The 24,596-nt window shown below is 40.4% G+C and overlaps 2 protein-coding genes across 2 annotated transcripts; one reads left to right on the forward strand and one right to left on the reverse strand.

Moving 5' to 3' along the window:
- Positions 1 to 2,272: 2,272 nt before the first annotated feature.
- On the forward strand, positions 2,273 to 9,732 carry RBP4 (retinol binding protein 4). Its single transcript, XM_074592352.1, has 6 exons — positions 2,273 to 2,334; positions 2,501 to 2,636; positions 3,290 to 3,426; positions 3,586 to 3,692; positions 5,348 to 5,560; positions 9,353 to 9,732. Exons 2-6 carry the CDS (start codon positions 2,508 to 2,510, stop codon positions 9,364 to 9,366), a joined length of 600 nt encoding a protein of 199 aa, XP_074448453.1. The 5' UTR covers positions 2,273 to 2,334; positions 2,501 to 2,507; the 3' UTR covers positions 9,367 to 9,732.
- Positions 9,733 to 11,957: 2,225 nt separating this feature from the next.
- Positions 11,958 to 16,157, reverse strand: FFAR4 (free fatty acid receptor 4). The gene is made up of 3 exons (XM_074593050.1): positions 15,494 to 16,157; positions 14,624 to 14,752; positions 11,958 to 12,002 (listed from the first exon to the last, which is right to left on the reverse strand). Exons 1-3 carry the CDS (start codon positions 16,025 to 16,027, stop codon positions 11,958 to 11,960), a joined length of 708 nt encoding a protein of 235 aa, XP_074449151.1. The 5' UTR covers positions 16,028 to 16,157.
- Positions 16,158 to 24,596: the final 8,439 nt, after the last annotated feature.

The following is a 24,596-nucleotide window of genomic DNA, read 5'->3' on the forward strand; positions in this document are numbered from 1 at the left end:
AAGAGACACTAATGGCTCTTGCATATATTTAGAACTGATCTTATTACAAATTATTAACAGAAGTAAATTTTGGTTTTAGTGAAACCTGGATTCGTCTCCTGTCTGTAAAACTGCTGAGGACAACATGCAGAAAGTATAAGGGATTACTGACCTAGACTTTCAGAGGTGGTCAAGCGTCATCAGGTTTTGATGCATTTGGATGAGTGACTGTAGACTCCTTTGAAAACCTCTGCCATAGAATTTCCATGGATAATTATGTTATCGACAATATTTTATAGGGATAGATTTATTCCTGAAAGAACCTCTCTGGGAATATAAAGCAGTGTACAGATTTTTGAACAGGATAAACTTAGGAAAAATGATAATATTTCACAAATTGGCAGAGAATAAAGAAATAACTGTTTTCTTTGGTATTAAAGAAAGTAACAGATTTAAAGGTTATACATTAAGCTATAATCCCTCTTCATACTATCAGTCATGTGAGACACTCAAGAAAGAAAATCTATGTTGATTTTGATCTTGTATGATGAATTAATATATTAAGACTAGTGAGTGTTTTGTAAAATTTTTGTAAAAATACATATACATAACTGGCATCACCATTGCCAAGGGCCGAAGCAAGGTTTTAAAAGCCACCAGAGGGATATAGATTCCTGTTTCTCTTCAGTCTCTGTAGGAATTAGGAAACTTGAAAATCTCAATTTTAAAATGGAAATGTGTATTGAAAGACCACTGTTGAAAGTTTCAGGACAATTAATATGCAACAACCTTTCTGGTTACATGTGTTAAATATGTTCTTTACTCCAAATAGAAGCTTAGTATTAAACATAATGGAACTTTTAGTGTCTGCTCTTATCCAGGGAATCAAAGACTTCAGAGCAGACTTGGAAAACAGCCCTGAGCATTTGATGTTAAAGAAAATGAACAAAAATATACTCTCTATGCAAAAAGGTTCCAACACAATGAAGAAAAGAAAGAAAAACAGATAAATCAAACAGGCTGTGCCACTGTTTGCATTAGACATGAAAAAGATTGAAAAGGGAAGCAACAGTAAAAAGTTTAATATTTTTCTGAATATATGAAAGGAATAGAAGGCTGAAGTAAATTTCTGAGAAAGGCCATGCTAAATAAATTGTTTTAATTCTGTACATCAGCTACTATTGAATGATTTTTTTTATACTACATTGGTATCTCCATAACTAAATTGTATTTTTGCTTAATTCTTAAAGTAACAAACCTTTCAACTAACAAGCTTCTGCCTTTATTCTTTCAAAATTGGGAGGTGAAAAAAGTAGGCGAATTAGTTCTCTTCGTAACAATCATTCCTGTCCTGCTCTGGTTACATGTCTAGAGAATAATTAACAGGTTTTCTCTAATGCTTCCTAAAGATGTTGAAACTATAGAACAAATATTGACTGAGAGGCAGCAAAACTTGCCTGGACAGGAGAAAATAATGGTTTATATAACTGAAAACAGTTTGCCTAAAACAGAATAGAAATTCTGGAAGCTCTGACTTAAAATTGATGTCAAAAGGGCCAGACATGGTGCATACATGCACCCGGGGATTTGCAGGCCACACATACGTCCTGACACCTTTGCAGCTTTGCAGTACCACGCAAAAGTGCTCTTTTGCCTTCCTGAAGATTTACAGGGCCTCAGTTCCTGTCCCTGGGAGCTGATCATGAGACGGTTTAGCACCCCAGTCAGCCTTTGGGAAGCAAGAGGGAACCAGTCATAAGGATCTGAAGCGGTTCTGGCATGATCAGGCTTTCAAAAACATTAGCAGAAACTTGCAAGTATGATATTTGCCACTTTTTATCGGGGAAGAGAGGAAAGGAATTTGGGGAGGAGGTGACGGAAACAAGTTTGCATCTAGCACATTGGGTAAGAAGGCCTTTGGACTGCAGCGTGTAAAATCACAGAGGAGGTGGAGGTAGCTTACTCTCCCCGATGCAGAGATGGGCTGCCTCCCTTTTCCTTTGTTCTTCCCACACATGTAGGTGCACATGTGCACACCCCTTCCCCCAGATGTGAGCTCTGCCTTTGGGTTAGGAAAACCAAAGAGAGGCATTTGCTCCTAGCGCCTGCTTGGTTACAGGTCAGGGTCAAAGACCACCTGAGCCCACGGGTGTTACGCAAGAGGCTGTTGGTAAGGGGCCCCAAGCCTGCAGCATGCATCAACCCACCTCCCCACTCCCCCTCCAGTGCCGGCTTTGTACCTCAGGGGGTTGCGAAATCCCCAGGACTACATAAAGCTTCCCTGTCTGGGCACCCCGCCACTGCCAGCAACGCAACGCTTGGGCTCTCAAGAGGCTACAGGGACCAGCAGTGCCTGTAAGGGAAGCTGCTGTAGTGGGCTGGGGTGGGCCTTCACTGTGCATGCATCAGGGAAAGCTGTGCGATGCCCTGGGGACCTGTCAGGTCAGCCTTCCTCCCTTACCCGCTTGTGTGACAGAGCCTGTTTCTGATGCTATTCTCTCTCTGTTTGCCATTGCTGCAGGGACAGGATGGCCCACGCGGAGAGAGCTCTTCCCTGGCTGCTGCTGCTGGCACTAGCCTTGCTGGGCAGCAGCATGGCGGAGCGGGACTGCCGAGTAAGCAGCTTCAAAGTCAAGGAGAACTTCGACAAGACCAGGGTAAATTTTCTTTCTCTCCTGGATCTGTGATATCTTGCCTAACTCCTCTTCCCAGGCTACAAAATCTGGCATTCAGGAGTACCAGTGTGTTCATATTTTCATTTAAAGTCACAGACTTGCAATACTGAGAAACAGCAGAAGTGTGTGATGTTGCCCATACCTCCACAGATTCCGGATCCTTGATGCATCTGATAAAGGAATACTGCAGAACCTGAGGTTTAGCAGACTAGTCTCAAACCGTATGGTCTAAACAGAAAAGGAATGTAATGACTTGGTTGTTTCTATGAAAAATTAATACTCTGGTGTTTTCAGACATCATTGCAAGGAAAAAAACATTTATACATAGGTCTGTCAGGATCTGCCAGTTGTTATCCTCTTCCCACCAAAGTTTGTATTCTAAATACTAAAGAACTGCAGATACAAATAAGATGCCAAAAAAAAGTCAATTCTTTCACAAACCCTGGCTGAACTAGGATGTATTGGTGGGTTTAAGCTGTTGTAACAGCTAGGTTTGTTTCTTAGGTACCACTTTGAGGCATGATGTCAAAGATCTGCATGTCTTCCCCTCTGTCACCTCCCCTAGTTTGTAGTATCTGTTTGTAATGTTTTCCATACTTCTGTGCCTAACTGCAGCCTTTCTTATTTCCTTGCAGTACAGTGGCACCTGGTATGCCATGGCAAAAAAAGATCCTGAGGGGCTGTTTCTGCAGGACAACGTGATAGCCCAGTTCACTGTCGATGAGAATGGACAAATGAGTGCCACTGCAAAGGGCAGAGTCAGACTCTTCAAGTGAGTTGTTTGCGGTCTTCTTCTTGTTCCATTTCACTTAGCTTCTGCTTCACTTACTGGTGCTCTAATCCTACCTGCTGTCCCTGTGCTAGTCATACAGTCACACTGAATCTGTGCTGTTAGGTTTGAATATGATGTTTTCTTTCTCTCTGGCTACAGTAACTGGGATGTCTGTGCTGACATGATTGGTTCTTTCACTGACACAGAGGATCCTGCCAAGTTCAAGATGAAGTACTGGGGTGTTGCCTCTTTTCTGCAGAAAGGAAGTGAGTACTTAGCTATAGAAGATGCAGAGCTACTTGGGAGTCTAGTTATATCGTACGCCCATGCTGGGGAAGGAAAATGCAGTGTTGAATTTCTTCAACACACCTAAAACACATAATAACTATCATACAGGAAAGCCTTAATGTGAACAAGGTAATCAATAATTTTTATATGGAACAGCTGGTTGGCTTTCTTTAAACAAGTGAAGTGCAGGCCTTTGGATATCTTTGTATTTCTTTTGTTTGTTACCCAACAATATAGACAAAGGTCACTGTTTAGAAAGAAATGAAAGGCAGAGAAAGAATTTTAAGTCTTGTTTTAGTTCACAACTCTGTTACCGGGTGCTTCTGTTCTCTCTGAAAAGTCTAACATCAGACTTGGTCGAGCAGGGAAGAGGATTTTGCAATTGTTATTTTGCTTGGTCTGATGTCTGCAAATGTAAAGATTTATCTGTTTTAAGAAACAAATATGATCCAGCATATATATATTCATATTATCCTGTCATCTGTCACACCCTATGCAAAATTAGTTTATTGAGCCAAGTAGAGATTCAGATACTTGTAGCTGAAGACATTTCCATGGATTGTTTCCAAGAGAAGCAGGTGGAATTTGGAAGTGGTTGTAGTTCCATTCTCTCCAAAAACACATTTACAAAGAATGCTTTGGATGCCAATTGCTCTTGAATTGTTGCTGAATCCCCTCACAGCGTGCTGCTGAATCATGTTTTCATGGATACTTGAGATTGCTGGCTGACCCCAGGCTCTCCCTTTCTAAAAACTGTGGTCCCCACCCATAGGAGAGATGGGGAAGAGAACATACAGTGTTGCCTTCATCAGAGCAGACATAATACAAGGGAGAATCTTTTGCTCCAGGAGAGGAGGGTGCAGAGATAATGCTTTTTACTGCAAATACCTAGGTTCACTTCTGTTAGCACAGGGTGTCTGTGTGACCAGGTATTTATCAGATTACCTAGCTAAATAGTTAAGAATTCTCTGAAATTGTCACTGTGTTTTTGAGAAGAAAGTTTATGATAGAGCTTGTAGCAAATACACTTCTAATGCACATGGCAACTGCATGATAATCTTTTTCCTTAAAAATACAATTTAAGTAACATCCCTGATTAGGAAAATAGTTATGATTTTGAGTAATCTGCAGCATGACTAGTATGACCAAGAGCTCATTAAGCTTCTGTATTTATTTTTTTAACTATTTTCTGTCTGACTGTTCCCCTTTTTTGGTTAAAATAAGAAACCTTTCTTGGTAGCTACTGTAATACACAGTTCTTTTTTGTGTTTGTTGCCACATTTTATAATGATGTTCAGCCATGGATTCACAAGGCATTTATTAGCACTTCACTTTGCTCTTGTTCTGTGCCCATGTTAGAGGTGAAGCAGTGGTGCCAATCATTTCCTCTTCTCTCCATTACTGTCCCTGATATAGACGCTTATATTCTTTTTCTAAAGAAAAACCAAAACTCCCCCCAAAACCTTGAATTAAATACTGGACACAGGAATAACGTAAGAACTAATCTGTTATCATCTATACCAGTCTTCACCGTATTATTTTCTTTACAGAGTTATGGCAGCAATCTCTTTAGATTTACTGGATTTTACTTGTGTTTCTAACACCTTTGCTTCTTTGCTATGATGTCTTCCAGATGATGATCACTGGGTAGTGGACACAGATTATGATACTTATGCTCTTCATTACTCCTGCCGCCAACTAAATGAAGATGGTACTTGTGCTGATAGCTATTCCTTTGTGTTCTCCCGGGACCCCAAGGGATTGCCTCCAGAGGCACAGAAAATTATCAGACAAAGGCAGATAGACCTCTGCTTGGACAGAAAATACAGAGTTATTGTTCATAACGGTAAGAACTTTTTTTTTCCAAATAATTTTATTTCAGGGTTTAATGACTAAAGCACTGGGACTCCCTTCCTCATTAAATAGCAAGTGCATGAAGTCTTTTACTTTGTGGCTGTAATAGTGTCTTTTGAAAGCTGGAGCTTGTATTAAGTTATTTCCAACTTTTACTTCCCTTATCTGAAGGAGAGTTAAGGTGTATAGCTTTTTAAGTGGCATATCACATCAGCTGAAACAATAATTACAGGAAGTTGTAAAACAATTAAATCAATGTAGGATGAGTAAACATAGTAAGGATAAACTTCTTAGTTGCTGTAAAGAGAAATTGTGTCTCTTTAATCAGAACTCTCTGCCTTTCTCAACAAAATAGTTGTTGAAGGGAATAGAACGTATTTTCAAAAACTTCTTTGAAAAATTCTTCATAAAAGGCTTTTAAGGAAAACCAGAAGTCTTGGAAAGGATACCTTATAGCAGGTCCTTTCTCACAGCTCTGCATGCCAACTGTTTCACAAAGGGTTGTGGAAGAGGGACATATCCCTTATACTGGAAGTATGACCCTATCTTGAGTCATACAGTCAGGCTGAGCTTGCAACACAGGGAAGGATACAGATTAGCTCACTTGCGCTCAAGTATATTAGAACAGGCAAAATGGTAATTTATACTACTTTAATCAATGATCTCAAAGAAAACATAATACACTTACTGATAAAGATTACACCCAGAGTAGGGAATAGTAAAGAATGAAGACGACAGATCAGAATATTTAGGACAAACAAAACAGTAGTGTAGCCATCCCTACCCGGCCCTTGCATTCTGGAAGCCATGCCATCTGCAGAAGACTTCACTGGTTAATCAGCTGAATGTGAACTCCCAATGTAATGCTGTGGCCAAAAGAGTTAATGTGATTCTTGGACACGTAAACCAAGGATGCAAAAGGTGAATTTACAGACTCATATGAGACTGTTGTGCTTGGCATAGGTCTGCTTGCTATGTCATGTTTGATGATAATCATAACTGGAAAGGGTACTGAGGATGAATTAGAAGTTTCAAAGAGCAGAGAAAATGACTGAAAGTTTGTAAAACGTGCCCTCTAGTGAGTACTTCAAAGACCTTGATCTTTTCTTATCAGAAAGAAGTTAAAGGCTGACCTGAGTAAGGTCTATACTTGCCCACACAAGCAATAGGAATTGGATAATAAGGGACTTGCAAACACAGGAATAATAAATTAAAATGGATGGAACTTTAAACTGGACACATTCAAAGCAGAAATAAATAATCATTTGTTTAACTCCAAAGGTCATTAACCTTTGGAACAGTTTACCAAGACCTGTTGTGTGCTCTTCATCACTGAAATCTGTAAATCAAGATTAAAGGCTTTTCTAAATGACATGTTAGAATAAACTGGGATTGACTGAAGGAACTTTTGTGTATTATAAAGAAAGTCAGAACAGATGAGCACAATCAGCTCTTGTGGCTCTATTACCTGTTCATCTGATCTATAAACAGAGAGTAATATATTGCCATGTTGTAAAGTAGGTATGCTGATAACCAGCTGCCTGAAAGATCTGCTGAGGTGGGTGGTGTTCAGAATACTGATTAGTGACCTGGAAAAAGTGCCTGACAACAACGAAAATAAAAATTGTGTCCTTAATGAGAATTTGGAGACAACATAAAAGACAGTTTAGATTGAAGGCAGTCAGGACTAAAAGACATCACAAGCGTAAATTAAATTAGCTTTTGTGAATAATGTGTATGATTGCATAAAGCATAGGATAGAAAAGAAACTATGTAATTATATAAATTGATGATACTTTCTTCTTTTGAATGCTGCGTTCACTGCTCTTCAAATGAAGTATAGCAGGAATAAAAATTTTTGAAGATGAGAGAATAAAATGAGATGATTAGGGATGGTTTTGGATTAAATCTATGATAGAGTGTAGATACACAGCTGTTGTGCTGTGACTTTGAGAGGTGTGTGTTATGGTGGTTCCTTGCATTTCTGTCAAACCCAAAGTACTATCCCACTGTAAAATCAGGATATTGGGCTAGTCCAAGTACTGGTCTGATTCCACATGGTGGAATCTGTGTTTCTATTATTTCTACACTATATGAGGCTTCCAAGGCAATAAATGTATTGTCAATCTTTGCAAGAAAGAAAGTATAAACCAAAAAGAAAAACTGAATATATTAATTTATTCATAGTTTGTGATACAACTTTTTCAAATATCTCAGAGCTTCTATATAATACAATGCTTGCGGTTTTTTGACAGAATATAGAACCAATATTTTAATTTAAAAATAAAAGCTCAGAATGTCTTTTGAAAGTTCAGACTTAAATATTCTTTGACTTCCTAACCTTAATTTAAAAGTTGATCATACTACCTCGAGTTTGTTATAGAAATATCGAATCTACCAAGTTGCACCAAGTGCTATGTTATTTGTCTGCTATCCTAATTTATATTCAGATGTTACGTGTTGAGTGCAGTGTCTGATAAGACTATGTGAGTTCCGTAATGTTTGTAAATGAAACAGAAACATAAAGCCGGCAATTTGCATTTTCCCCTTACTGTGATCAGGACCTGTAATTACCGTAGTGTTAGTAGGACTCGATGATCTGAAAGGTCCCTTCCAACCTAGGCGATTCTATGATTCCATGAGTAAGCCAAAGTTCCTGCAAAGCAAGTACATTTGGGAATGCGAGAATGATTGTGAGCTAAACTGAAAAAGACATTTATTGAAAGCTTTATATCAGAAACTCTTACAGAATACACACTTAATTCCTTCTGTGTGGATTGGAAGCCTTGCTACTTTAGTTTTAATTCTGCTATTAAGAGTGACAGAATTATTAGCAAAAAAAGACAACTTCAATTGTACTGACCTGCATTCAGTTATTATTGTGGTAAAATCCTGACTGACGTTAATAGGTCTTACAAGAATAGGCTTCTGTCTATTGTGCATACTCTATGTCTTGAAGGTAAGTTTTTTCCCAGAGATATTTCATTAGCTTTTTAAATTCACACTGTACTCAAATTAAGTTCCCGCCCAAAAACCTAATAGATGTACAAAACTTACCTTGATGGAAAAAAATATCTAAAATATCTGTTCTTTGTATACTGGATCTTCAAGGCAAAAGAGAAGCCTAGGAAATTACAGGTTTTTTGGTTGTAACTTACATAGCATTTCTGATGGTAGCTGCTTTCCAAATCTGGATCAGGCTGTGATACGCTCAGAGTAATAGCTCGAGGTGCTTTAAGTTATGCAATGTGAGTGTGTATATCACAGTGTGACTACTTGTAAATACAATATGACGTCATGTTAATAGAGTTGAAAGCTGAATCTGCTGTTCGCATTTATTAGAAGCAAAAATTGTGACTTAGAGAGTAGTATATTCCTTCAGATAATTTACCATTGCTATTAATGTTTTGGAGATCAGGAGATTCTTATTTTGTTGAAAGACATTCTTAAATTAATAGTTTTTAAAGGGCAAATAATGGGAAGCTTGTTAAAATAAATAAATAACTCGTGTATCACTGATCTATCCAGTACCTTGTTTGCCAAAGTATTAAAATGCTCAGGACAGGTGTAAGAGGTTGGATGAATTCCGGTTTTGTTCTGAGTTTAAAATTCTTTGGAATTATAAACTGCAGAGCAAGGTATTGGCATTATCATTACAAGGAACAGACTGATGGACTCAAGCGTGTTTTAAAGGAATTAGACATGTATGCATTTTAAATTCATTGAAAGTTTTCATATTTGTCTAGTGTGGTTGAAAAAATTTTGTGGTTTTTGTGTGTTTCAGGATTTTGCTCTTAAGGAGATCCAAAACTATGGAAAGAAACCATGTAACAGCACCATGGATGTAAAGTTAACACAACGATCGGGTGTTCTCTTGAAAACCTTTTAAACGGCTTCATTTAGATTTTGAGTATATTTATCTGAGTTGTCTAGCTCACCTTGTTAACAAACCAATGAAACATTTTAATAAACTTGGATTACAGGGGATGCAAATTGTTTGTATGCACATCTGTACCTATGTCGACATTGGTTTTATAAGTAAACCGTTATCTTAATGCACTATTTTGAATTCGTGACAGATGGCAATAATTAAGAGTATAATCTTTCTTTTTTTAGTGGTTTCAATTTCTGTCTGAGTTTTAATAAAAAAAAAACCAAACCAAACCTAAAATATATGTATTTGCTTTCTAAAACTTTTAATTTATTTTCAAATACAATGTCACCTTTTTCTAGGAAATACTGGAAATCGTTCCCGATAGCATTTTAGAAAGAAGGAAGGAATTTCAGTGACCGTATAGGTCACTGATTGACTTTATTATATGACTACTGAAGATATAAAAAATACGCATCTTTTTTAAAGAACTATTTTACACGTGACAAGTAAACATTTATTTATTTATTCTTTATTTATAAATTAACAGGCATTATGTCCATATTTTTAACTTGAGATGGAACCAAATTTCTCATTCACTTGGTGATAATACATGTTTATCATCATGTTTCCTAGATGATACCAGTTAGTCTGCCCAAATCTATGTTCAGGAAGTCAGTTATCTAAGTGCCTTTTTAAAATGAGATTGAAAAAAAAGAGCAGCTGCTTTCCAAGGATGTACATTTTCATGAGAAAATTGGTCTCTCTTACTCATTAGAAAATAGAGTAAAAATGGATCAGGTGCCGTCTTGATATAGATTCTCTATAACTTCATTAAAGTTGATGACTTTTATGCCAACTGAAAATGTACCCTCATAAAAATTAATTTGTCTGGTAAGTACTTATTTCAACTATTTTACATCCACCAGGTTCACTGCCATATTCCTATTTATTTCAGTTTAAGTGGAAAATTCAATCGATTGGATTAAATTGTCCAAACCTTACTGAGGCAAAGCAGTAAAGTCAAGAGAATTTTACCTACAGGAATTAAAAATACAGATTTAGCTCTTTTTTCCCCCCCCTCTCTGGCATTTAATACTATAACATACTGACCTATTCAACCTGGGATAGTGTACATATTAACATCCAAAGCGTGGCACAGACTTTAAATAATTATCTGGTAATGAAAGACAAATGTGGTTGTTCATGGTTACTTCTTCTTGCAGTGCTTTCTGTACCAGCTCCATGCCTTACAGGGTTCCCTGTACAACAGAGAAGAATTTCCTGACATTTACGTCTGAAATAGGCAACATTGTACAAAATTGGATTGACAGCAGAGTTGGCCAAAGTGAATAATGCTATCCAGAAGAAAACTGATGGCAAGATATTGAAATCTTTTTTGTAACTCTGGACTAAAATTAAAAGAATCATTATTATAATTGGGCTCCACATGATGAAGAAAGAGATCATCAACACAAAGAGGGCTCGGAATAGTTTGTAGTCTTGCTGGGAAACACGAATCTGATGATTTTCTGAGTAGGCTAAACCAGCATTTAAACTCCTCCTTGATGCTTTTGTAATCTGCAGTAAAAGAGAAGAAAATAACTTTCATTGAAACCTAGAAGAATTATTAACACATTTTTACAAGTGCAAGAGTACATCGTGGCACATGATGCTTCTGTTTTGAAAAGTGACTACAAAAAAGGCATTGCAGAATTCCATTTTTACTTTTTGTCAATGGTTCCATTTCAAACATTCTCACTTTATTAGTATTTTTTTCCTCTCAGCTGTGAACTCACCTCAATACTAGTCAAGTTGATTGTTGTGCTTACGGCTCTCTACCAGCCATAAATACTTTTCAGCATAAAACAGAGTTTAAAACTTATTACAGTAACTAAATCACTATACATTTTAAATTTGAATGGGATTTTACGTTTTGTGTAAATGTTTAGGTTTTCAGTCAGCAAGCAGAATTGCTTTCTATGAACTAACCTGAGATCTTACAAATCCGTTTGTCACTATGAAAATCTGTGTCTTGTAGAAGTACTGTCTGATGTAATAAACCAGACTATGGGTAGTTTGGGAATCTAGTATTCATGGGTGTGAATCATCTGTCATTACGTAGAATATTGAATCCCAATGGCTTGCAGAAAACTCTAAATCTCATGCTCTAAATCCCTGTCTTCACTGAAGTTTGCATAGCACAGTAAGTCTGTAATTCACATACCTGATGCAAATAAAATAAAACTGAAATATTCAGCAAACAAACATTTAGGCTAAATAATTGAGATGCAATTTTACCGCCTGCATGGGTAAAGAAGGGGTATTTTCAAAAGCCTGGGTCAATTTGCTGGCTAAGTAGGAAAGTCAAAATTGTAAGACTCTTCCTGATAATTTTATGTGTGACATTTCCCTTTAGCAATAACTAAAGGAAGGTAAAGCTAATACTAGTAATACTTCATAGCTTCCTGGTTCAGGTAAGGATGAAAATGGTTATATATACATATGGAATAATTTGTCATTCTTTCTGCAGTTTTCTGAATTCGTCACAGAGAGAGATGGCCTAGAACAAATATTCATTAAGAACTTAGACATCTACTAAAGATTTCAACAGAATGTAGGTGTATAAACCAAAATCCATGATCCAAAAATGTGCTTCTCAGCAGCTGCTGAGCCTGAGAAGGGGACAGTCTCACTAGCTGCTTCCCTGATTTAAGAGGGACAGAGAATTCTGATGTTTTGAACGTGTAAAACTATTCCAGCCTATCTCCTGCTGTACCCATTTGGAATCCAGAAACTAGGCTAAGTCCTCCAAACAATCCCATCTAAGAGTTGTTCTCAGAAAGCACCTAACCTGCCTTAGTAAGAATGAAGGTTTCATAAAATGCAAAGGACTAATATCCACTTCTAATACAAAAGCAGGAAAAGGTGGGAAAACCAAATTCTGTACCCTCTTCAGCCTCCACCGTTCAAAATGGCTACAGAATGTCCTCATCAGATTCTTCTGTATCTGTCCCATATAAGTACCCTCCACCTTTCCTGCTGGAGCTGCACAGCCTAAAATGAAGAATGCAAGAATCACCAGGACTGCAGGAAGTTAAGACGCAACTGCATCTTAAGGAAGCGCTCAACTGAAATGGGGTGGCAGTGGTATGTTTTGGATCCCTTTTCAGTCTACCTAGCATAAGGAATCTAGATAACCTATCATGGGCATCTGGACCATGCTCTGAGAACCAGGAATTTAGAAGTCATGCATATGCAAGTACATAACTTCCAGAACTTGAACGTCCTTAATAGTCCTAGCCTCTTATCTAAGTCTTACCTGAGAGGGGGATCAGTGCAAAACAAGTTACAAATCATGGCTTCTCATCTGTCATTTTTGCCAGGGTTCTCGAAAGTGTTATGCAAAAATAATACTCAGTTTCAGATTAAATTCTGAAGCATACATTTGTAGAGTATATTTGTTAACAAATTTGAGGTATCCGTAGTGAATCATCATCATAGATGCTGTGTGATTTGAATACACAAATGCTTTGAATTGCTTTCTGCAACACTGAGCACTGTACTCAGTGTGCACTGGCACCATGGAGTGTTCTCACCAAGTGAGAGTGAATCTGCTCTTGGGAATGACTCAGGGATTAAGACATTCTCCAGCTGAGTTCTGGTTGCTTCTTGGAGAACTGTGTGAGGGAGAAGACTCAATTATAACAGATGGGATCCTGCTACGGGCCTCGCTCCTTTTTCAGTCCAGGAGAAATGGTAACACATCTTAGCATCTGTGTTACCAAGTTGGAAAAGAAATGTGAGCATAGCAGCATGGGGCTGTTTTGTAATCCAGTATTCCAAACACTTTTTTGGGCTTCTGGCTCCCTATGTGCCATTGTGTTTTCTAAATTTACTTGTTGTAATCTGGAGTCTGCAAGGACAAGAGGAACACCATTCCTGTCCTGCTCTCTGACCAAGGACTGCGGCATTCCTCAGCCTGCAGTTTTTTGCAGTTCTTTCAAAGGACTCAGATTCCCCACTGAGTTGCTGTATGTTCTTTGCCTACAGCAAATGGGAGGTTCCAAAAGGCAAGTGCCTTGCTTCACTAGAAGAGGTTTACTTAATGCATTTACTTCAAGGTTATAATGAGCTTATAGAGTGTACAGAAACTAAGAGCTGATGATTTTGATTATGAGTTTAAGCTCAATCAATAGAGCCCTGATTCTAGGTCCTACGTTCATGGAAACATCTATGTGCAGCTCTGGTGCATGTACCCACAGCCACTTGGTGCTCAACTCGTCATCAATTAATTCCCTGCTCAATAATCTGTGTATTTTGAGATTCCTTTCCAAAACCTATAATTTTCTTTATGTGTAGTATGAGAAGTTTAATTACCTGATACAGGAATCAAGAATCTTTTGGAGACAGTTGCTAAAAACTAGGCATTGTGGTGCCTAGTTGGAAGATTTCTAGCTCGCTCTCGCTCTGTGTTTAGAAGAGGAAGGGGTATGAAATCAGGTGTTTTAAAAGGATTTTAGGTAACTCGTATCATGCTTGCTAGAATATAGATTAAAACTCTGTGGTGCCCGGTATTTTGGCCTACATTTCAGCCGTTAAACAACATCCACTCAGAAAGAAAGTGGAAGCACAGTGTTTAATTTACAGGTTTTGTTTGCAAGGTTTGAAACTGTGGAGGAATAAGTGTAATCTAATGAGATCTGTGTACTAAAAGTACATGTAGAAAATCAGTAGATCTAAAAGGGGATGGATTTTTTGTAGTCCTGCCTCACTTTGCTTTCTTACAAATTCCTTGTGACTCTGGAGTTTAGGCTCAAAGAAAGCAAAATCTATTTTTTCATTATTTCAAATGCTTGACTCCTTTAGCATTTAGGAGATTGACAGTTTTTAAATACGAACAACAGATAAATGGAGAAGTATATAAATACTATATATAAATGAAGACAAACTTTGTGTTGGGCTTCTGTTAATGTGCTTTTCAGGCATGTTTTTAGTTCAAACATACAGGTTGTTATGTACAGGCTGAAGTGCATCATTTTATATCACATACTTCCCATTTGCTGAGCAAATGGTGCCTATTCCCTTCAGGCGTATTTGTATTCAGTGACGGTAAGTTGATGCCTATTGAGTTACTGTTTACTTCTCTTTGTTCTACAAAAAAAATTTAAGGGAAAACCATACCTGTAAGATTTTGGAATAGCTGATGACAATGACTAATCCTGGTATTAGAAAGAAAACAGTGGCAAAGGTCACATCCCAAGCTATTTCTCCTCCAATGCTGGGCCAAACCAAGGTGCAAATCTGAATCTCCTGTTTACAAAGAATAAAGAAGAAAATCAACATTGTACCATTATTTTACTACAAAGTTGTCCTTATCTCCCTCTGTGCCTACAGAGAAAACATCTGCAAACCAAACCGAGTCCGTGAAAACTTTCTACTCAAACAGAGCAGTCAATTAATGTATTACTTCATCTTTTTTAAAGCCCATACAATTACAAACACATGTGTTGTCCACAATCTAAATACTGCCATAAATTTCATATCAAATGGTAATGGCAACTTTAAAATTGAAACCTATAGATCTTCAACTTAATCATGTATTTGGGTGTCATGTTGGGTGTACTTTTGTACGCATTTCAAGATACCAGGCAGACAAATCTGTGCACGGCTGTTTTTCTACAGAGGCTGCCACCTGTGCTAGGCAGCTACTCGGCTCTCCCGGGATCCCGATGCCTCGATAAAGGGGGAAGGTTGCTGAAAAGGGGATTTCCGAGCTGCACTGGGGAATGCAAAGAAAAACAACCAAAAATCCCAGCCGACCTCACAGCGGGGCCCGCCGGGAGAGCGGGACGGGAGGGGACGGCTGCCCCGCCGGGGGGGGCGCTCCGGCCGCTCCTGGGGCACAACCCGGGCACCCGCCGGCACACGGGGCGCTGCCCTCGGTGGCAGAGGCGGATGAACCCCCCTCGCCTGCCGGCGCCCGCTTTCCCCCCGCCGCCTACGGCCGGCGCCCCGCGGGCCCTCCCCGCCGGCCCCGGCCCTGGTCCTCACCTCGCCGGCGGCGGCGGGCAGCCGCACCACGCTGAAGAACCAGCAGAGCGGGAGGGTGGCGAGGGCGGCGATGCCCCAGATGAGGAGGAGGGCGGCGGCCAGCGCCTTGCGGCGGCGGAGGGCGGCGTGGCGCAGCCGGGCGATGCTGACGACGCGCTCCAGGCTGACGGCCGAGAGGGAGAGGATGATGACGGTGCCGCTGAGGCTCACCACGTAGAAGAGCATGTGGCAGACGACGTCGCCCAGCACCCAGGTCTCGGTCCAGCGCACCACGGTGATGAAGGGGATGGCGGTGATGAAGAGCAGGTCGGCGCAGAAGAGGTTGAGGACCAGGCAGTTGGCAGCGCGCAGCCGGTGCTGCTGTCGTACCAGCAGGCAGATGCCCCAGATGTTTCCTGCCAAGGCCAGCAGGAAAATGCAGGCCAGGGCGGACGACTCGCCGATGCGCAGGGCCGTCACGTTGCGGCCCCTGAAGTCTGAGAAGAAGGGGAAGTAGGTCTTGTTCTCCTCTGGCTCACCCCCGGGCCCCGGCATGAGGGTGGCCAGTGGGCATGAGGGGCCCACTGCAGGCCACGGCACCAGCCCTAGGGGAAGGGCTGCGCTCCCAACCACCACGGCGGCACCCGGGGTGCCCTCCCAGCACGGGGCAGGGTGCTGGCCACCATCCCCATCCCTCCTCTTCCTCCTGCCTGTGCCACTGAGGGCTCGGCTGTACCAGCCGGCTGGTTTATGGCCCTCGTGCCGGAGTGGAACAAGGAAGTGGGAGGGTAAACAGGGCACAACTCACACAAAGGTGAGGCCGCCATGCATGGGGAAGCAGTGAGGGGGCGAGTGGGGCCCTGCCCGGGGAGGGTGTGCGTCAGCAGGCCGGCACCGCCATGCTGAGGGGCACAGGCCTGGCCACCTCCACTAGGACCGGCCCTGGTCTGCCCCGCGCTGCAGGTGGGCCCCTGGGGCACCGGTGACCCAGGGGAGCCACCCAGGCATCTCCCCTCAGCTGGGCTTAAAGCAGAGGGATGGCTGGCAGACTGCTCCGAGGGCTCTTCTCGGGAGTCCAGGGTAACTAGCGCTGTTCTAAAGTTCAAAAAAAAAGAGTAATTTATCCATCTCCTCATGTCTGGACAGTGGTGTTTGGAAACAGCAGTCCTGTGCATTGCTTGTGCTCACCGAGGTCCAGCGTGGAGGGGCAGTGTCACTGTCTTCATTAGTGGGATCTGTTTACTGAGTGGATACAGAATCTTACCCGCCTGTGTTATGAGTTCTTGTGGAAGAAGCCTGGTAAATAAAGACATAGCTAGAAAATACCATTTTTTCTTTGGACTTCAGTTCCTGGAAGCAGTTGCTCAAATTGTAAATCAAAGTAGGCCCTTCCACTTACGCTCTTCATTGCAGATGATTTAGAAATGGACTGGGAGTGAGGTGCATAAATCGTCACGGATGAGCAGATAATGCCTCATAAAAGAAGATAAAATGTTTTCATAAAGTATGTAAACAGTTGTGTAACATTAGACAGCTCTGGATGAATTCACTTGACTCTGTGCCGGTGTAGGTGCTTAAGGGAGCAGTAACAGGCTTGGCAGTATGGGGCTACACCTTCTGATTAGGTGAGAGTTATTCCAAACCAGTGTGCCAGTGGGAGTGCGGTACCAGGCGGTGCGGTACCCTGGGCGTGACCCTGCTGTCAACCACTTACGCAATGGCATTACTGGGGATTCCAGATTAGTGGAGATTCCAGAGACTCGGTCCTTCTAAGGGATGATCTAATGAGGAATGACAAGAGTGAGATCTTTCCTGGACCGCTTCCCACATCTTTGCCAGTGCAGAATTCGCATTGATTTTAATTAGCCTGTTTTCTCTTGAGCTGTAAGTGGTTGTAACTATCTATGCCATCTCATCGAACAGGGAGTTTGCAGGGCAGCTTAAACAGGTGGATGAGATGCTCCTCCTAATTCCTGCTGATTTCTTTGTATGAAATGTGGGCAGGTTTGCTGTTAAGTGGGTGGCTGCTATGAACTCAAGACAATAAGAAAACTTGGAAAGATGATTTTTTTGGCAGCCAGCAGCACAAGTGACTGGCAAGTGTCTCAGAACACATATTTTGTTCTAAATCATTCGCTGTGAGAAAAAAATTCTGCGCCCACATTGCAAAAGTTTCAGCAAATTTAATAGAACTGCTGAGGACAATTATTCCTATTTATGATCAAAGCTTGACATATCTAGCCACAATTTATTTTGGCTTTGCTGTGGACTGAGTCTGTAAAAAGATTAGTGAATCTTGAAATATAGCAGATATCTTCCAGTTGCTAAAACCTCACAGGTCTGGGACTTTATACAAGCTGACAAACTAGCCCTGAAGTTCTGGGCAGCTGGCAGTAGCAGTGGTGTGGTCAGCTCTGAACTCTGAATAGAGGCTGGGAATTGGGAAAGAGCCATCATTAGATGGCTGTTTATACCTGTGTGAAAACTTGGAAGGCATTAGCAGGAGGGATGGGGGGCAGCTAGAAATGGTAGCACAGAATAAATGCAAGTTGTGTTATGAATGAAATCTTTAGCTCCTTTGTCATTAGTGGAAAATGAAATTAGAAACTGGTCCTATCAATTGAGGGTAAAGTAAACACATTTGAAACAGAATAGGGGAAGGGAAACAGAGAAACATCCAAAGCAGCATTATTGAAGAAATGAAGGTATTTTTAGTCAGGGAGGAAAGGAATGCCATAGAGGAGCAGAAGGTTTGCAAATGAGACAATGTGGAAATATCTGGATAGACTTACGATCTTCTTTAGAAAGGATCATCTTTAGCTATGGTCCTTAGGTGTGAATGAGAACCTTCCTTACTTGGCATAAGCCTGTTGGTTACTCAGGAGAACTGAAGCAAAATGCTGCGTTTAGTGTGTTGTTAGGGAGTGAGCTCCACACTGACCTGTGTACAGGCAGAGCAGAGGTGTGAAGAAACATGCATGTTTCCATGGGGTTTTATCAAATGAATGGGAGCTCCTTGCAGGAACAAAACCAGTCTGATTACTCATGGGTCTAATGGATCCATTATCTAAAAAAATAGTTTTCTTTTCCCTCCCATGAAGTACAGAAGCTGTATTTGCTGTTGGGTAGCTACAATCATAGCAACCACCACAACATGAAATCTGAGGAAGGGAGGAATCATAACCTCGATAGAGCTACTCTGGCATTACTGTAATAAGTGGATGCTGTGTGCAGTGTATGCTCCACATGTGCTTATGACAAGGAAGTGATTAACAGAATGCTTGGAAACCTGTTACAGTTGCTTAACCTATATCATTGCTTCAACCTAAGTGCTCTTTTATGCTCAGAAGTGGTGGAACATGGAGTCAACTCAGATTTCATTTTTCTAGGTTAAATGAAAGTTGCGGGGACCACTGTGGAACGGGTTAGCTAGCCTAGTGGGGAAAAATCTTTTTTCCTTTTCCGTGGTTTTTGTCCTGAATGAAAGCCTCAGTCTTTGCCATCTTTATGGCAGATAAGGCCTGTGTTACTTGATACCATAAGTCAAGCTCTGTTTTTCAGATTGTTCCCTTGACAACAGTGAACTGTCACGACAGATGGGGATAGTTCAGCCTTTTTATTTCTTGGGCATAAGAAATCTTCCCAGAGAGAGGGACCTCCTGGGGTAGGTGATTCTGGTCTTGAGACGGGGATTCTTGTTCCATTTGGACGTGACCTAAAGATTTTGCTTTATTTATGCAACCTCTTGCATGTAGATTGGTGTTTAAGTCTTTCCATGCACCTGTATCACAATAAGTAAATAGTACTGACTTCTATAACAGATGTATTCATATTTAATGTTTACTAAGTGATTTAAATTCATTACATTAGAAATGTTGACTCTTTGTCTTCACAAAAGAGGTTCCAAGCTTGTAGGTGACTCAAGCTGTGTGTATGTAATAGGGGTTTAGCATAAGTTGCAACCAAGGTTAGCTTTCTATTTTCATTTTTGCTTTTGCATATCATACTGCAGCTTCCAGACACTATTAATTCTGTGCTTAGAAGAAGTTATGCCATTGTAAGGTTTGTTTCAAATACAAATCTGTTTTGGTTTATTGTGCTTTTTAGGAAGTTTCCTAACTGCTCACTCGTCGTATACTTTCGAATGAGTGAGCTGAAGCATTTACACCAATGTCCAAGGGGCATTTTTAAACTTGTAGTGCAAATATAAATGCATATGTTTGCCTTCATATAGTAGCAAGCTCCAACATCCACTGAAAATACCAGATGCTTCTATGGATCTCTGTGATCATGTCAAGAGCTAGTCCCTGTTTCTTCTGGGGAGTCTCATTGTCCTGTGGTCAATATCCATCAGAAGCCGGCATGCTTCCTAGGATATGTGCCAGCGATGCTGTAGTTTCAAGTTGTAGCAGCAGCATTGCTGACCGATGCCTCAGTCAAAATCAGAGCTGTTGATAACACTCTCAGTAGATGTGCTTTCTAGTAAGAGCTGGATCAGTTTTTTGTTATCAAGGCCATCAGAACTTTTGCCAACAGCAACGCTGAACAGTTTCCACATGACTTACAGTAAGGGAGGGATTTCTCTCCGAACTAAGTGCAAATGTAAGTACATAATCCATGTAACAAAGAATTCCCCTGGAAGGTCAAGATCTCTGTTATGCTGCATGCTAACCAAGCTTCAGCAGGGTGACTCAGCTCCAGCCAGACTGTTCTAAGTGAGGTTGTTTCTTAGCAGTTTTAGATACTGTATTACACTTACATATCTAGCCCATGGATTTAGGGAGTTTATCAGTGAATATAGGGTATGAGAATGGTTCATTTGGACATTGCAGAATCTGGTAGGACACTCTTACTAAGGAACTGAGACCCTGTGCAAGATTTATTTGGAGAATTACAGTCTGATATTTGAGTACCACCGGACCTTTGCTAACTTTCAGGTCTGCATAAAGTACCGACATTCCTGCTGATGAGCTTTGATGCAGAGCCATTGAAGGAAATGCTATGGTGTGCTTCTGAAGGATTTACAAACAACACATATCACCAACCTCACTTGCTCGTGATGGCAGAGATCACAGATGTCATCGTTTTCCCTCATATTCAAGATTAGGGAATGCTCTTATTCATGAGGTTTAAGGAGAGTCAGCTTGCTTTCTTACTTACAAGAGTAACTTCTTGGGAGCAACAGGGGTTCTTCAGGCCAGAATCAGGATAAAAGCTTTACTTCTTTTAAAAGTCAGGTATTCCTGAAGGAAGGTTTACAGAGAGCCTGTCTGCTGCAAAGAAAATCTGTCTGTATTGGAAGGCAAGGCTTGTGCTTAGCTAGCATTAACCTAGGGCTGGAGAAACAGAAAAATGATTCTTGCAAAACCGATAAGAGAAAATACAGATAACACTTTAAATTCTGCTGTAAACCCTTCTGACTTCACAAGTGTAATGCTAAGTCATGTCATTTCCCGCACTGTTCATGTTTTTCATTATCAGTGGCTGTTCGGGGTCTGGTTGCATTATAATTTAATATGAGATGATTAAAGAGCTGTGATTTAGGGCTTCTCGTAAACTGTGTCCATAAACTGTGGATGTCTAAATTAGGCTGTATAGTTTTCTATCTAGTTGAATGGGATAATACTGACCAGACCATACTTGTTACATTGGTAAAACTTGTGCTTTTGCTGATGCAGTGTGCTCATTCACCAGTTTGCAGTTGATCAGGGAAATTGAAACTGGTTGCACATCGGCTAAGAAGCCAGCCGGGTATCACTATGATAAGGTCCCAGGCGTGTTTCTTACAGGATATTCTGAGGCACCTTATCTTGCTCTCTCTCTTTTTTAAACTATTAATTCAGTGTGAAGTACTTAAACTTTTGGTTAGTCAGAGAGACAGCAAAAGGACTATATGTCCGTGACTGCTGGTGGGCAGCTCTGTTGCAGGTCTGAAGGAGGACTGTGTGTAAGGGGAGGTCTCACTTCATGGATATGTGTCCTTCTTGAAGTCAGCTTTTTTTTGCAAGAAGAGATAGTGCTAGAAGAGAATTTACATCTGTGAATCCTCAACAGCACCTCCTTTCTGTGCACCCAGCCTTTCTTAAGGAGTCATGTTTCTCGCTGGCTTGGTTAGCTCCCACTCAATACGCTGCCTTCCCGAGTCCCGTTCCTGGGCACCCTATGGAGGGGAGTCTGAACTCCCCAAATGCCAAAGAATCGGACACCCCAGCGCTGTTCATTAAAACAATGTTTGGATGAGGCATTTCCCAACACTAGGGAATTTTGTGACATCAAGTTGCACTTGTGTCATTTATCTCGTTTCCCAGCGAGGTTGAGATGCATCAATGCAAATATTGATTGTAAATGACTTTGTCTGTTCAGACTAGAAGTTTATACAGACACAGGAATACCAATAATTTTCCAGTTAAGAAACAAGTCAGTAAATAAACTGCTATATTGACTTCTGGTGCAGTAGCTACTGATTTTGCATGGAGTGAAATAACATGAAGTGTCAGTGCAGAACAGCCATTGTGTTACCTGCTTTTTTTATTATTTAAAACTTATGGTGTGTTGTTTGCAGGTCTATATGTGTCATTAAAAATAGAGCTTCAAGGGACTGAGAAATCATCTGGCTGATGTTCCTGACCCAAGGCAGACTTGCCTGTCAAGAATGGTTTAGACAGTTATTTAGGTGTCTCTGTAAATTTCCGGTGGTGGAGATTTTGCAGCCTCCATAAGCAATGTGTTTCATCTCTTCCAACCATCGGAAAGATTTTCTGTATGTCAAAATTTCTCCTGTTGCAATTTTGAGCTCTCTACTCTTCTCACCGAGCATAGGAAGACTTTATATCTTTCCTCTGTATGAAATTTTGTCATTTTTCTTCATTGTCTTTTCTGGACTGTATAACCCTGATTCTCTCATGAATTTGATCAGAAATCTGAAAGATTTCTACTGCATTCACATTAGCTAAATTGTTCTTAAAGTACAATACTCAAAATTGGATACAGTATTCCAGCTAAAAGTCTCATCTGTATTGACTAGAACTGAAAGCTTATGTGTAAAACATGTAAGAGGCTGTTTATTCATCATGTTGTAAAACTTGCAAAATCAGGCAGGTGGAATATTGAGTCGTGTTCAAGTTTCTGTTTATTGTAATCCCAAGAAACTTCCTGGAGGAGCTGATACACTGTCATACTATTTATTTTGGATTTTGGTAGTTGATTATTCCTATATGTAATATTTCATCCTATTTATTTCAGATCATTGGTGTTGGTAAATTGAAAATTCCTGCTGTCCTCTAAAGGGCTCACAGTTCCTACCTTGGAGTGTCTCAGTTTTTATGTCTACTCTAGTAGTATCTGCCTCACCTATGAAAATATCAGTAGTTTTGGAATCAGATAGACTACCATGGAATTGTCTAACACATTATTCTCAGTTAATCATTTCATGTTTTAAGAAGATAAATCCATTGAGAGGTACTAACACATGGGAACCACATCTGTCTCTTAAAGCTTGAGATATTAGAAGGTCCCACATATGCATCCCTTATCCTTAGGCTATATCCTAGGCATCCGCATCAGGCTGCTTGTCAGCGACAAACTATGCTCTGGCCATGTGGGTCAGAACAAAGATCCATTTTTTGCTGCACTTATGTTCTTAGGGCTATAAATTATTGATATTTAATTATGTAATGCAGCTTTTTGGCTACTTGTGCCACCAATTGTATAGACTAGAGGAAGTAATTGTATTTCCCTACATTGTTTGAAACAAAAGGTCCATGTTAGCACATCTTTTGTTTTTTCCCTGTCCACAGTTCTTGCTCAGTTAAGAAAACCGGGGACACATGACATGATTCCCACTGCCAGGTCTATGCCAGTGGGTTTTTTCCAGGAATGGCAGTTAGGTTGATTTGGTCTAAAATTCTTTGGCTTCCTTTCTTCCTTCTAAGGCGCTTGACTTTTATTTCCTTCCCCACCTCTTAAAATCCCGCATATGCTGCAGAATTCTCCAGCACAATTGCTTACTGTGCTGGTGACTTCAGGGAGGTCCTGCGCTGCCCTTCCCTGGGAGCCATGCAGCTGCCTTGCTGTGGGTGACTGCCTTGAAAATAACCCAAACAGACCCCCATACTGACAATACAGTCATGTTTTTAACATGTGGAGACTTTCAGCAGGACCCTTGCTGCAGGGACTACCACTTGGCTTCCTAATTCTGTCACATTTTCCATATTAGAGAAAGAAAAAGATTTAGAAATACTGCAAGTAGTATTCTGAGTTGCATAGTCCCAGTGTATGTAATGGAGCTTATATTACCATATCTTTCTGGTATGATGAAGATACTTGCTTATCATTTTTAAGGTAAAACCATAGCCACAACTGTTACTGTAATCTTAACAGTTCAATCAGATTACAAGATGTGGAAACTAATAGAAAGGTTGATTGCCAGATTAAAATAAAATGGCTTGAGCTCCTCTACTGATACATTTTCATCACTTGTAAACTCCCACCTGTCTCTGCTTTGCTATGGAGATATCATGAGAGCCACATTCCCCCTACTTTTCTTGAAGACATTGCACCATTTACGTTAGTTCTTTGCCAGGTGAACAGTGACATCCTGTTTTCTCTAGATATTTGTGCTGTTCAGTGTGATTCTTTTACAGGATAACCGTCACTACGCCTCCCTGCCACTTTTTATCTGCATAGTTAAACATAAGTGTTTTATTGTATAGCTTGCCTAAACATCTTTAGTACAGTTATTGGCACATGGCATTGGGAGTTATTGGCAGTAGAAAGCCATTTTGGCATTTTTCAACATACACCACACTGATGTTGTGTAGAAATATATCAGTAAGGGGTTTTATACTTAGGTCTAATACTTAGCAAGCAGGCCTAAACGCATTGTTAAAGTTCAGAAAAGGTGCTGGAATGAACAAAACTTGTTAAAGGTTATCCCATTATCAACTTTATGACTCTCCCTCTGCAGTATCAGCTTCTAGCAAGAAAGTGTTTTTCGTTAATTTGAAAAAGCCTCAGAACTATTGAAGAGAAGACTGCTGACCTGTAGCAGGCAAACTTATTTCATCTATAATACATAAAAGATCAGAATTTCTTTTTGCAGAAACTATGCCGAGTATGCAAGTGG

Source organism: Larus michahellis, chromosome 6 (genome assembly GCF_964199755.1).
Source record: "Larus michahellis chromosome 6, bLarMic1.1, whole genome shotgun sequence".
Lineage (NCBI taxonomy): Eukaryota > Metazoa > Chordata > Aves > Charadriiformes > Laridae > Larus > Larus michahellis.